The sequence below is a fragment of the Meriones unguiculatus genome, chromosome 14 (genome assembly GCF_030254825.1).
Source record: "Meriones unguiculatus strain TT.TT164.6M chromosome 14, Bangor_MerUng_6.1, whole genome shotgun sequence".
NCBI lineage: Eukaryota > Metazoa > Chordata > Mammalia > Rodentia > Muridae > Meriones > Meriones unguiculatus.
The window spans coordinates 16,585,823-16,597,900 of record NC_083361.1 but is presented as its reverse complement, the minus strand read 5'-3'; the positions used below and the strand labels follow the sequence as shown (position 1 = coordinate 16,597,900).

The following is a 12,078-nucleotide window of genomic DNA, read 5'->3' as shown; positions in this document are numbered from 1 at the left end:
GTCCTCTTCTGGCCTCTGTGGGTACCAAGCATGCACATATATGTGCATACATACATACATACATACACACATGTAGACAAAACATTCATACACATAAAATTAAATTATGTATTTCAAAACTCTCACAGCTATAGATCATATGACCTTGGGCCAGGTGTTTAACTATTTTGAGTCCCCACTTTAATTGCTTTCAAAGGGAGTGATGCAGAAAGGAGGTAGCTCTTGGATGCCTGTGTCTGACAGGATCCTAAGCAGCATGATGCAGGTTCTGAAAAGAGAAGAAAGATGTGAGGAAGGAAGGGGATGAGGAGAGGAAGAGGGGAGGAGACAGGGGGATTGGACGAACACACTTTTCCACAGGCTAACTTTAGCTCTGAGCTGTGTGCTGCCTCCTGAGAGCAAAGGAAACTTGATCTTGGGGGAAATTTTTCCAAGTATAAAAGTTGATGATTTTCTAGTAGCTGAAATACTGACATCAAGATTAAGATAAAAAGCAAGTTTTACATAACAATCAAAAGCCACAAAAGAGTGAAGTAAGAGATCCTATGTGAAAAATTGGGACAATTCTTCAAATTGAGCTGTGTGTACTAGTGGCAGGAATGAAAAGACGGAGCCCTTTAATCCTCCCATGAGAGGCCAGCAATTGAAGAGAGTTTTTTTTTTTTTTTTTAAGTTGTAAAAATGTTTTGAATAGCTTCTTGCCAACCCTGTCCCATCTTATTCTTTTTGTGAAGCTAGAAGTTTCGGGGGGGGGGTTCAGGTTTCTCTGTGCCCCGATGTTTCTCAGGTCTTCTACTACCCTTTAGCAGTTGCTAGTGTGGTCTTCTGTTTGAGTTTGGTCTCATTTGCTTTCCCTTCCTCCCTAATGAAACTGCTCTGCCCTTGTGGCACCCTTCAGTTGGTGGTCCTGTAGGCACATGTCCACAGTAATGAAAAAAAAATTACTGCTGTTTAATGAGGTTCAGTTAACAGTCCTCAGCATGAGCTTCCACACACTCTGCAGATGGGCCTGGAAGAGGTTCCAGGTCCTGGCACATGGTAGGTGCTCAGTCAGTTGAAGAGGGCTGCTGTATGCTGAGTCACCATTGCCAGGTGAGCTTCTAGAAGGCCGGAGTTGAGAATGAGGCTCATGTTGTCAGAGCATAAGGTTCTGCTAGAGAAAGTGTCTCTTACTCTATAAAAAAAAATACTATAACTTTTCCTCAAACATTTAATTAACTAATTACCTCTTTGCATATTCTATGTTTAATCTTTATACTTTATTTATTTTGGTTTTGTTTAGGTAGTGTTTTGTTGTTTAGTCCAGGCTGGTCTTGAACTCATGATCTTCCAGCTGATTCAGCTTTCTAAGTGCAGGAGTCAGAGATGAATGCAATCACACCAAGCTATAATGTGTTTTTATACTCTGTGTATACTTTCTACAAAATAATAAAAGCATCTGGCTACTATCTCCCCATCCTATGCTTTGAAGTTACTGTCCCTCTTCTTGTCCTTCCCCAAAGGGGTCATATGTGGGGCAGTGCTGGGCTCTGCAACGTTTCTTCTGATGCTGTTATGGGAGTCATGGAAGGCAGGGATCTTCAAGTGGGTCCTCTGAAAGATCAACCCTGGGCAGTCTAGGACTGAATCTGTGACTGACTCCCATCCACAGAGATGGTGCCTGCAATGGTAAAACAGTGCAATTAAGATCTAATTTTTATTAAATCCCTAAGTTGGGCACACTGTGCCTTACAGAGATGTTGTTTCATGGTGAGACACTGTCTCTGTCCCCTTCACTGCCTGAGACCCTGGATGGACTTACAGCAAGTTCAGTTCATCACAGACAGGTAAGTCAAGGTGCTCTGTGCTCATTCTCCCATCTGCTGGCTTCTGAAGGTGAGAAAGAGATAAGACCTCATCAACAAAGAAAGCACTTTCTTCTTATCCATCTGATCACCTTTGCTCTAATCATTATATCATTCCAGGTCAATGCCAACATTGATTTTATCATTGGTTACAAATGTTAATCATGTCTCTGCCTAAGAGATTTTATCTGTTATCAATTTCCATGTTTAGGTTGTTACTTCTTTTGCAGATGTAACCTACTGTAAGGACAGTAGAGTGTCCCTCCTTGTTGTCTCATGCCATTGGATCATTTGTTTACAGTCTTTCTTTCCATGTGGATGTCTCTGTTGGGGGGCCCTGAAAGATTTGGGGCTGCCCTCTCCTACTTTTCAAGACTTCAGAATGGTTAACCTATTGGCTGATCTTCATCCCCCATTGGGATAATAAGACCTCTGGCTCAGCACCACAGCCTTACTTGTAATGTAATTCCCGTTATGGGATGCAGATGAGGGGGCTGGCACTTGCCAGAGTCACACCATGCTCTCAAACTTCCAGAAGAGCTTTGATATCAGGTGCTGTTTTGCTCTCTGATAAATGTTTCTGTAGGATGGCTCAGGACACAGGACATGCCTGGTGACTCTCTCTTACCTCTTCCCAGGCTGTCAACTAAATAAGAATGCTCCCCTCCCTTAAAGGCTCAGGTATCTATGAGGCAGAAAGATTGTAAGAGCCAGAGGTGGTGGAAAACTTCAAGGGGAAATGTCAACTTCCAGACACAACAGGACCGATGCACACATGAACTCACAGAGGCCGTGGCAGCATGAAAAAATGATGTGCACCAGTTTAAAACTGACAAAGCCCTAGCACTGAGAGGGGGTAAAGACACAACCTCACCCCTAGTCAAGAAGCTATTTGCTTCAATACTTGACTGGGAAAGGGAAAACCAGTTTTCCCCAATGGAGCATCACTGAGAATATTGACCTTTACTTTAGTACAGGCCCAGGGGTAGTTGGCCAACAAAAATGACTCTCTCGCTCTCTTTGCCTCTCCCTCTCTCTTTCTCTCTATGCATGTGTGTGTGTGTATCTATGTATCTATTCATCTATCATCTATGTATTTTTATTCTATTGGGTTTATGTTTTTAAAATTTGTTTCGATTTTCCCTTTTGTTTTGTTTTGTTTTAGAGAGAGAAGGAGAGGAAAGTAAGCATGAAGTTGGGTGGGTAGAAGTTGGGGGAGGGAAAGAGTATACGCAAAATATATTAAGAATCTTTAAGTGCTTTTTTAAAAAATGAGGTTTGCTGAATTATACACAGTGGAAATACTCAGTGAGGGTAGGCGTGCCTTTGCCATATCTAGGTAAATCTTTGACTCCTAAATTATTTTTACACATTTTCCAAATATAGACTGAGCAACAGATACTGTGGTAGGTGCTGGATTAGAGGCACGGACAGGGTAAATAACTGGTTAAGTTGGAAACCTAAAGATGAAGAAGGCCTAGAACACATGCATGGATACACACATGGGTACATACACAGCCTTGAAACATGGCTAGGTAGGGAAGTGGAGGGTTGCAGGCAGAGGGAGGGCTTGCTGTAGGCATATTATAAAGGATGCATCCCAGGGGACAAACAGAAGTGAGTTGTGCCTTAAAATGAAGGGGGACAGTGGCTGGACAGGTGAGAGATCCTCGGATCCAGTCACTGCAGGAAATAGGTTGTGTGTGGTGTAAAGGGCAGAGCTGGTTCCTATTTGAAATTTTAGAAACATTTCCCTGAAGGTACAGTTGGTAGGCAAGAGAGGATGTCAGGAGAAGAGTTATCACACTACTAGAGAGAGTAGTATGGGATGAATGAGGAAGATAGAAGCAAGGACAGAGAGAAGGAGATGAAGTCAAGAAATGGAGGCAGATTTGAAAGGATGGGGTGATGAGAGCTGGACTCCGGAGCTGACTTCTGGCTCAGACTACTGGGTAACAGTGGCCTCTGCCAGTGATGTTGGGGATGCAGTAGGCTGAACAGGTGTGTGTGGGAAAGATGCTGGGTTCTGTTTGGCATACGTCGGGTTCTGTTTGAAGCATCTCATGAAGATGCTCACACTCAGACTTGGAGCTGTGGCTCCTATCCCTTGGACTGGAATGATTTTCAGAGCAGTAAGAGGAGGGTAGGCAAGAAAGGGAATATTTACAGCGACTATAGGACAGACATTTTCATCTATATTCTTTAAAAATGTGATATGGACAATCCATCCCCACTGATGAAATGAGGACAGCTAAAGATTCCACAGGACCAGGCAGTATCCAAGCTGAGGTGAGAATCACACACCATGTCCATGTGTGCATATGTACCTGTGGGTGCTCTTCCTCAGCAGGCAGTGCTATCATTCTTCCCTGTGCCAGCCAGAGCTTGAAAATACGGTAGTCATCTTGGCACGTCTTACTGGCTTAATCCTACAGGACACCTAACTCAATTGCCCTTAAAGTAGAGATGATACATTAACAACAGAATTCAGATCCCAAATCAGTTCCAGCTTGCTGGATGAGAGAGAGAGAGAGAGAGAGAGAGAGAGAGAGAGAGAGAGAGAGAGAGAGAGAAGAGAAGAGGAGAGAGAAAGAACCATTAGTAGAGGATTCTAGATTTAGAAAGTTTTTTTTCTTGCACTCTGCCCTACGGAAACCTACTGTGACCTGTAACCACGGATGTAGATCTTGGTGAATCTGCTCTTCTGCAGAAAGGAGACAACAAGAAAAAAATTCCACTCTGGATGGTGCATGTATGAACTTACCTCGGTGTTATCTGAATAGAAATAACATGTGACAGGCTCTCCTCTGATCCCTGTCATCTGTCTCCTTCCCCCAGAACAAAAGCTCAGACACAAAGGAAGAGAAATGACTTAAAAGGATGAGATGGAGGAGAGAGGAAGAAATACGCTGCTGGGACTGGCAACCCAGCCATGTTCTGGAGGACTCTTGACCATGGGGGCATGGTGGAGTGGAGTCTTTGTGAAGCATTTTACAAAACAGTGAAGAGAAATCTCACAGCCTCTGGGCTTCCTGAGGCCATAATCTTAATAAAAGTTATGTTTTGATCCTTGGAAGCAGACCCTTTGTGTGTGTGTGTGTGTGTGTGTGTGTGTGTATGTGTGTGTGTGAAGAAAAAGAATCCTGGCATGAAATTCTGTTCCACTGCATTTATTTTGAAAGACGCACCTGTTCAGTGGGCCAGGGCATTACAAAAATCCAGACACCACTGAGAAGCCAATTGTCAGGGATTCTAATTGTCAAGACTCAGTCTGGAGGAGCGGGCTGCAGCTTGCCTGCATTGGAGCCCAGCCAGGAATGAAAACACCCATTCACCAAATGCTCCTGAAACAAGGTGCAGCTCAGTCTGGGATTATGTCTGCGATGAGAGCACAGGGGTCCAGATTAAAAATCATAGCTAAAGACAGGAAGTCTGTCATTGTTTCAGCCAGAGAGGTGGCCAAGATTGATTGGACCATATCCTCAGCCATAGCTGTGATAGTCTTCATGACATAGACTCTCTAAAGATGCCTCTCAGTGAATTGTCTTCACTGGTCCAGGTCTAACGCAGTAATGCTGGAGTAAGTACCATCACCACCTCCATCAGTGCCTGCATAGCAAGCCTCTATGGATGTATCTCCTTTGACTCACCTGCAACACTCTAGCCCAACTCAGAGTGGTCAACTCAAAAAAAGCTTTGCCAAGTAGACACCATTGTGAGAGGGTTTTATATGGTTACAACATGGCTGACTGGCCCTGTACACAATGCCAGTGTTTCTCATCCTGAGAAGGAGCTTGGCTCATAACTGAGTTTGCGTTATGGTTACAGGTTGGCATGTTAGCTCACCACAGTGGTAAGCAAGTGGTGCCCAGAAAAGCACAATGAACTGAGTGAAAGTCAAGAATCCCAGAATAGTGCCCCAACACCCTCCAAGGCTCGACTGGCCTATTCTATTAGGGGTATAGGAACCTCTATGGACTGTGTTCAAGGTCAAGGGTTATAAACAGGCAGCCAAGCTAATAGCTGTGTGGCCTCAGCAGAAGGGTGGATTGGCCAGCAAGAGATTCTGTCTTCTGCTCTGTGAGTTAATTTAATAGTGGTGTTCACCTCGAGAGTTACTAGGTGAAATGTGAGCTGAAGGTTTCCATCCAGGTTCCTGTCATCCAGGAGGGATGAGATGAATCTAGTGAAATATGAGTGACTGTTTCATACAAAACTAATTCAGGAGTATGTCTGCTCATTGATGAAGAGGATAGAACTTACATAGAGATTCAGCTATTTCAGTTGAAAGAGTTTGATGCTCTGCCTAAACATTCTAGATGTCCATCAGAGTAAACACAGGTGGTGTTAGCTGGTGGAAATTCCATGCCTTGTCCCTTTAATACCCTGGTCCTTTCAACCACCCTATGTATGTATCATCTCCCCCCCCCCCAAGGTAGGCTCTTGCTTTGTAGCCCAAGCTAGCCTAGAACCACTTGTTCTTCTACCTTTGTATCCTAAGTACTGGGACTGTAGGTGCACAGGCCTCTCCTAGCTTATCTGGCTTGTAGATGCTCACTGCTTCTCTTAGATCATCTGGGATTAAAGACGAACACTGTCAGTTCTATCTTATCTGGGCTATAGGTGCACCCTGCTACTCTTAGCTTGCTTGGGGTTACGGGTGCACAAGACCACTTTTGTCGTACCAGGATTACAGGTGCTCGAAGTCACTTCTAGCTTCTCTGGGATAGCAGCGTACAGCACACTTCCAGTCATTTTTAAAGGAAACGCTGATGGAATGCCGATTGTTTCAGACACTGTGATGTAATGTGCCGGAATCAGTGATGTAATGGTGAAATAACCAAGAGCCCCACCTTCACAGTGGTCTGAGTGCAAAGGCTGAGGAGGGGGCTTTGCTGTGACAGCAGTTTTGTGAACTTTATACAGATTATCCACTGTATCCTCAGTGCTGTTTTGAGAAGAGGATCTTATTATTTCCATTTTAGAGAAGAGGAAAGTCTGATATCACTGTGAGAAAATACCAGACAAAACAGCTTAGAGAAGGAGGGGTTTATTTTGGCTCATGGTTCTGGGGGCTTCAGTCTGTTATGGCTGGAAGGCAGGGCAGAGCAGTTCAGGTGACAGCAGCAGGAGTGTGTGACAGAGGTGTCCTCATCATTCTGGGTAAGAATGGATGAGACAAGAAGTGGGCAAGGATAGATAACATAGCACCCGGAAACCCCACTTCTCATGGCCTGTTCTCTTCAGGTGGGTCTTATATCTTAAAGTTCTTTTGTTGGCTAGTTTATATGTCGACTTGACACAAGCTAGAGTCGTTTGAGAGGAGGGAACCTCTACTGAAAAAATGCCTCTGTAGAATGGGGCTGTAGCAAAGCCTGTGAGGTATTGTTAAAGTAGTGATTGGTGTGGAAGGGTCCAGTTCATTGCAGGTGGTGCCCCATCTCAGATGGTGGTCGTGGGTTCTGTAAGAAGGCAGGCTGAGCGAGCCAGTAAGCAGCACTCCTCCATGGCCTCTGTATCAGCTCTGTGTTCCTGCCCAGTTTGAGTTCAATGAACTGTTTCTTTTCCTCCCCAGGTTGCTTTTGGTCATGGTGTTTCATCATTGGAACCCTAACTAAAACAAGCCCCTAAACAGGGCTACCAGCTGAGGTCCAAGCACTCACAACACCGTTGGTAGGAGACATTGCAGATTCAAACTGTAAGAGCCAAGCACTAAGTATTGTGGACATAATGGGGAAGAGTCTCCTCTTTCCAAACCTGCCTTCTTTGACCTCTCCAAAATGTGACCTTCTGAGGGAAGGAGGCAATGGAAACTGACAATGGAAGGGTGGTTTCCAGAGTAAAGGTTTGCAAATCAACCTTAAGAACTTCCATGACTTGTTAGGGAAACAGAACTTGCTCACTAAGTTACTTTTATATTCTCTTCTGGTTTTAAATTCCCATGCCACACGTCCTCTGAGTGGCTCAGGGTATTTTAGCTTCTTGTACTGCCAAGCAAATACTTATCTTTGCGGATAAGGCAACCCAGAGGAGACATGTGCCCCTGTGAGAGGCATCTCCTCTCTTCCTCTGTGTGTGGTGTACAGGAGTCCTGCGTTCTCGAGGTTCCTCCTTTCATCTTGGGTTAGTCCAGAAGCTGCAAGAATAGAGCACGACTGGGCAATGCAGGTGCTGCACTGAGCAAGGGAGGCTGATGACAAGGAGCAGGTAAGTAGGCCTTCAGAGGAGTGGCCAAGTCATGGACCATCATACACCTGCATAGAGACAGAGAGCAGGTTCCCAATGCTGTCACTATGTATATTTCTAAACGGAGGTAAAAACAAGATTCAGCACTTAGGAACCCATAGTGTCTTTCAGATGCCCTCTGTGGTATGCTCCTGGCCTGTCTCTGTTTTCTCCATCATGTTTATCTTATTTGCCTTTCTGAATGAGGTTTGAACATCTTACCCAGGGTCCTCCTTCTTGCTTAGCTTCTTTAGGTGTACAGATTTTAGTATGATTATCCTATATTATATGTCTAATATCCACTTATAAGTAAGTATATACCATGTGTGTCTTTCTGCTTCTGGGATACCTCACTCAAGATGATATTTTCTAGTTCCCACCAACTTTGGACAGAGTTCAGGGAGTCATAGGAAAGAAGGGGGAAATAGAAAGACCTGGAGGGGACTGGAGTGCCACAAAGAGAGCAACAGAACCAAAACATCTGGACTCAGAGGTCTTTTCTGAAACTGATACCTCAACCAAGGACTATTCATGGAGATAACCTAGAACCCCTGCACAGGTATAGCCCATGGCAGTTCAGGGTCCAAGTGGGTTCCCTAGTAAGGTGAACAGGAGCTGTCTCTGACATGAACTCAGTGGCTGACTCTTTTATTACCCTTCCCTGAGATGGGGAGGGGCAGCCTTACCAGGCCACAGAGGAAGGAAGACAATATAGCCAGTCCTGATGAGACCTGATAGGCTAGGGTCAAATGGAAGGGGAGGAGGACCTCCCCTATCAGTGGACTAGGGGAGGGGCATGGGAGGAGATGAGGGAGGATGAGACTGGGAGAGGACAAGGGAGGGGGCTACAGCTGGGATATAAAATGAATAAATTTTAGTAAATAAAAAAAAACAAACCCATAGTGTGGTCCATAGTGTGGACCAGGCAAGCACAGCTACCAGCCATTTCAGATCACGAACTGTGTTTCATCTGTAAATCCCAGGGATTGCTGGTTTGAGGGGCAAAGGCAGTTACTCTGTCCATGTGCCTACTATCCAAGGCCTTTACACATGTAAACATGTTTTCTAATTGCAAGGAGAACTCAGGGAGGTTAAGCATACTCCCAGGACACACAGTTGCTAGTGGAGTTCTCACTTTGACTCTCACTGACACCTCACAGTGTCCAGCAAATCAATTCTCTTACTATCCTTGGGGGTGTTATGTGGGCAAAATAGAACCACTCATTTTTATGTTGGGGACTCACAGTGGGAGTTGAACACTGAAAGCTTGAAGGTCATGTTTCCTATTTTATAGAGAGGAAGCATAAGCCCAGGGTGACAAAGGGGCTTGCCCAATGGTTTTTCACTTATCTGAAAGCAAGGTGCAGATCTAAGTACCCAGGTCTTGAGGCCATTCTTGTGATGATATTCCACTAGAGCAGAGGGACAGGTTTATATTATCAATCTGCTTTGGTTTGCTTAGACAAGGTTTTAAAGCCAAGTGATTGACACTTTAAAATTTGGAGATTTTTCTATTAAAATGCGGATTTCTATCTTCCTTAAAGCATGGGACCTGTATTCCACCGTCACATTCCAGTCGTGCTGGTGATGGCCATCTTTGGTCTCCTAGTCTGGTGGGTTCTCCCATTGCCACAGTCCTTGCTTCTGTGACCTCTAGTCCTTCCCACCCATGATGTACTTTCCTGGGGTCTGGTAGGCATTTGCATTTGTCAGCTCAAGTCCACATCCACATTAGTTGTGAGCCGGAAATGAGTTTATTCTCGGGGACGTCAGTGTGAACTGGAAGCACATGAGAATGGTGTTCTCACCACTGAAGGGGGGTGGAACCCAAAGCAAAGTCGGTCCTTAGGTAGAGGCTGTCCTCCAAGGTCATGCTAGCCTCCCTTCGCTGGAGGGAATGCTTGCGTAGATCGGTGTCCCCGAGGGTGAAATTATGACCATATGTATGTAGGTGTGCTTTTCCATGGTGTTCGTCTATTTGGGGTCAAGTTACTGCTTTTGCATGTGTGCAGATGTGTGTTAGTGAGCACACCTTCATGCACGTATGTAGTGAGTGTATGATACATGTATATGATGTATGGAATGTTTGGGTACTAGTCTTCATTTTTTTGTCACCTTGACACAACTACTGTCATCTGGGAAGAGGAAGCCCCAGGTGAGGAATTGCTTCTATCGGATTGGCCTGTAGACAACTTTGTGGAACACTCTTGACCACTGATTGAAGAGAGAGAGAGAGCCCAGCCCACTGTGGGCAGTGTTTTCCTGTGTTGGATAAGAAAGCAAACTGAGAAAGCCTGGAAAGCAAAGCAGTGACAGCATTTCTCCATGGTCTCTGCTTCAGTTCTTCCTTCCAGTTTCCCCCTACTGTGGCTCTCCTTCATGAATGACTGTAATCTGTAAGCTAAAAATAAACCTCTTCCTTCCCAACTTGCTTTTGGTCATGGTGTTTGTGTCAGATACTTTTCCATTGTTATGACGACAAAATACCACGAGCAAGGGAACTTATAAAAAAGGAGGGCTTATTTGGGAATTAGCGTTCCTGAGTGATAATGGTCCATCACCATCATGGCAGAGAAGCATGGCAGAAAACACCAGGCATGATTGCTGAAGCATCAGCTCAGAGCTCACGTCTCCAACAGCAACCAGGAAGCAGACTCACATTGGTGCAAATCTTTTAACTCTCAAAACCTGTTCTAGTGATACCCTTCCTCTAGCAAGGACAAACCTCGTAAGCTGCACAAACAGGGCCACCGGCTGGGGGCTAGGTATTCAAATGTCTGAGAATGTGGAGGACCATATTCCCATTCAGACCACTGCAGTGTTTATCACAGCAAAGGGAAGCATCCTAGAACAGGGTATATATGAGTGTGTATATTTGTATGTGTAGGTATATGTAAGTATGTGTATGTATGGTGTGTGTGTGTGTGTGTGTGTACATGTGTAGATGGTGTGTAGATGGATGTGTGTGTGTATGTGCGCGTGGTGTTTAGGTATGGATGTGTGCTTATGTGTAGCTAGGGATGTGTAAGAGTGTGTGGATGGGTGTGTGTACTTGCATCTCTGTGTATGCATGTCTGTGGTTGCACAGTGCTGAGAGGTCTGATCTGTGTTCTGTCCCCTCTCTCAGTTGCATGCCCAGGCTCTGTAGGTATCAGGGGTGCTCTCACCCTAGTGGGGGCCCTGCTCCTGGCTGCAGAAGGAACAGGCTTTTGCTCTCGTCACCAGCGGAGTGACTTGTGGTCCTCGTCCCTCCCCAAACACAGTCTGCCTGTGATGCTCTGGACCTGCAGCGCCTCCACCTCCCAGAGAGGCTGTGGTCAGCAGAGTCAAAGCTTGTAGCCTGCCCCTCGGTTGTACCCTGTGAAGGCTGTGAAAGCAGGCCTTGACTTAAGATTGATTTTTAAATAAACACATGTTTACCGGCCGGGGCTTGGATTGCAGGCTGGATTATTCTCTTGCAGGAAACAAACAGCAGTCTAAATGGATTCCACTTGCAGACAACAAAAGCCTGGGATTTTGTGCTTGTCCCTCTTGTCCCCTCTTGGGGACTAAGTGATGCTTACTGCTGCCATCAGGAGGAGCTCAGGCTGGGACTCTTCCTCCTTTCGGTCCTCCTGCTAGGCTCCTGTCCTGCCTCTGTGTGCTAATTGTTCTGCCACCAGAGTTTGGATTTTCCCAAAGGCTCCCCGCCCCCTCACTCCTCAACACAAACGCAGGGCAAGAGGTGCTGTTGAGTGGTTGACCTAGTGCAGTTTCCAGCAATGATGAGGGGACAGTGTCCAGAACTAAATGGAACTTTGCATTTCTGGGATTGATAGCTGCCCCCCCACCCCCGCCAGGGCTTGTACTCCTGCCTTCAGTAAGGATGCGCAGGAGCTAAAGCACTTTTTGCTGGGAGATGAATGATGGTCCCTGTCCTCCCATCAGGGCTTCCTAGAAAAGGAGAAAGAAAACACATTCCTGATCCGCTCAGGAACAATGGAGGGTAATAGGTGTCATAGCGAAGGGG

At 45.5% G+C, this 12,078-nt stretch overlaps 1 protein-coding gene across 7 annotated transcripts in view; it reads left to right on the top strand.

The window, feature by feature from the left end:
- Hs3st4 (heparan sulfate-glucosamine 3-sulfotransferase 4) overlaps nucleotides 1-12,078 on the top strand; it is a 426,554-nt gene that overhangs the window by 59,924 nt on the left and 354,552 nt on the right. The window contains exon 2 of one of the 7 annotated variants that reach the window (XM_060366883.1): nucleotides 4,683-4,791. The exons of the other annotated variants lie outside the window; for them this stretch is intronic. Coding sequence (XP_060222866.1) covers nucleotides 4,683-4,728 — 46 coding nt within the window. The 3' untranslated portion in view covers nucleotides 4,729-4,791. Of the gene's footprint in view, nucleotides 1-4,682; nucleotides 4,792-12,078 lie in introns of those variants that run through there. 7 annotated transcript variants of the gene reach the window in all.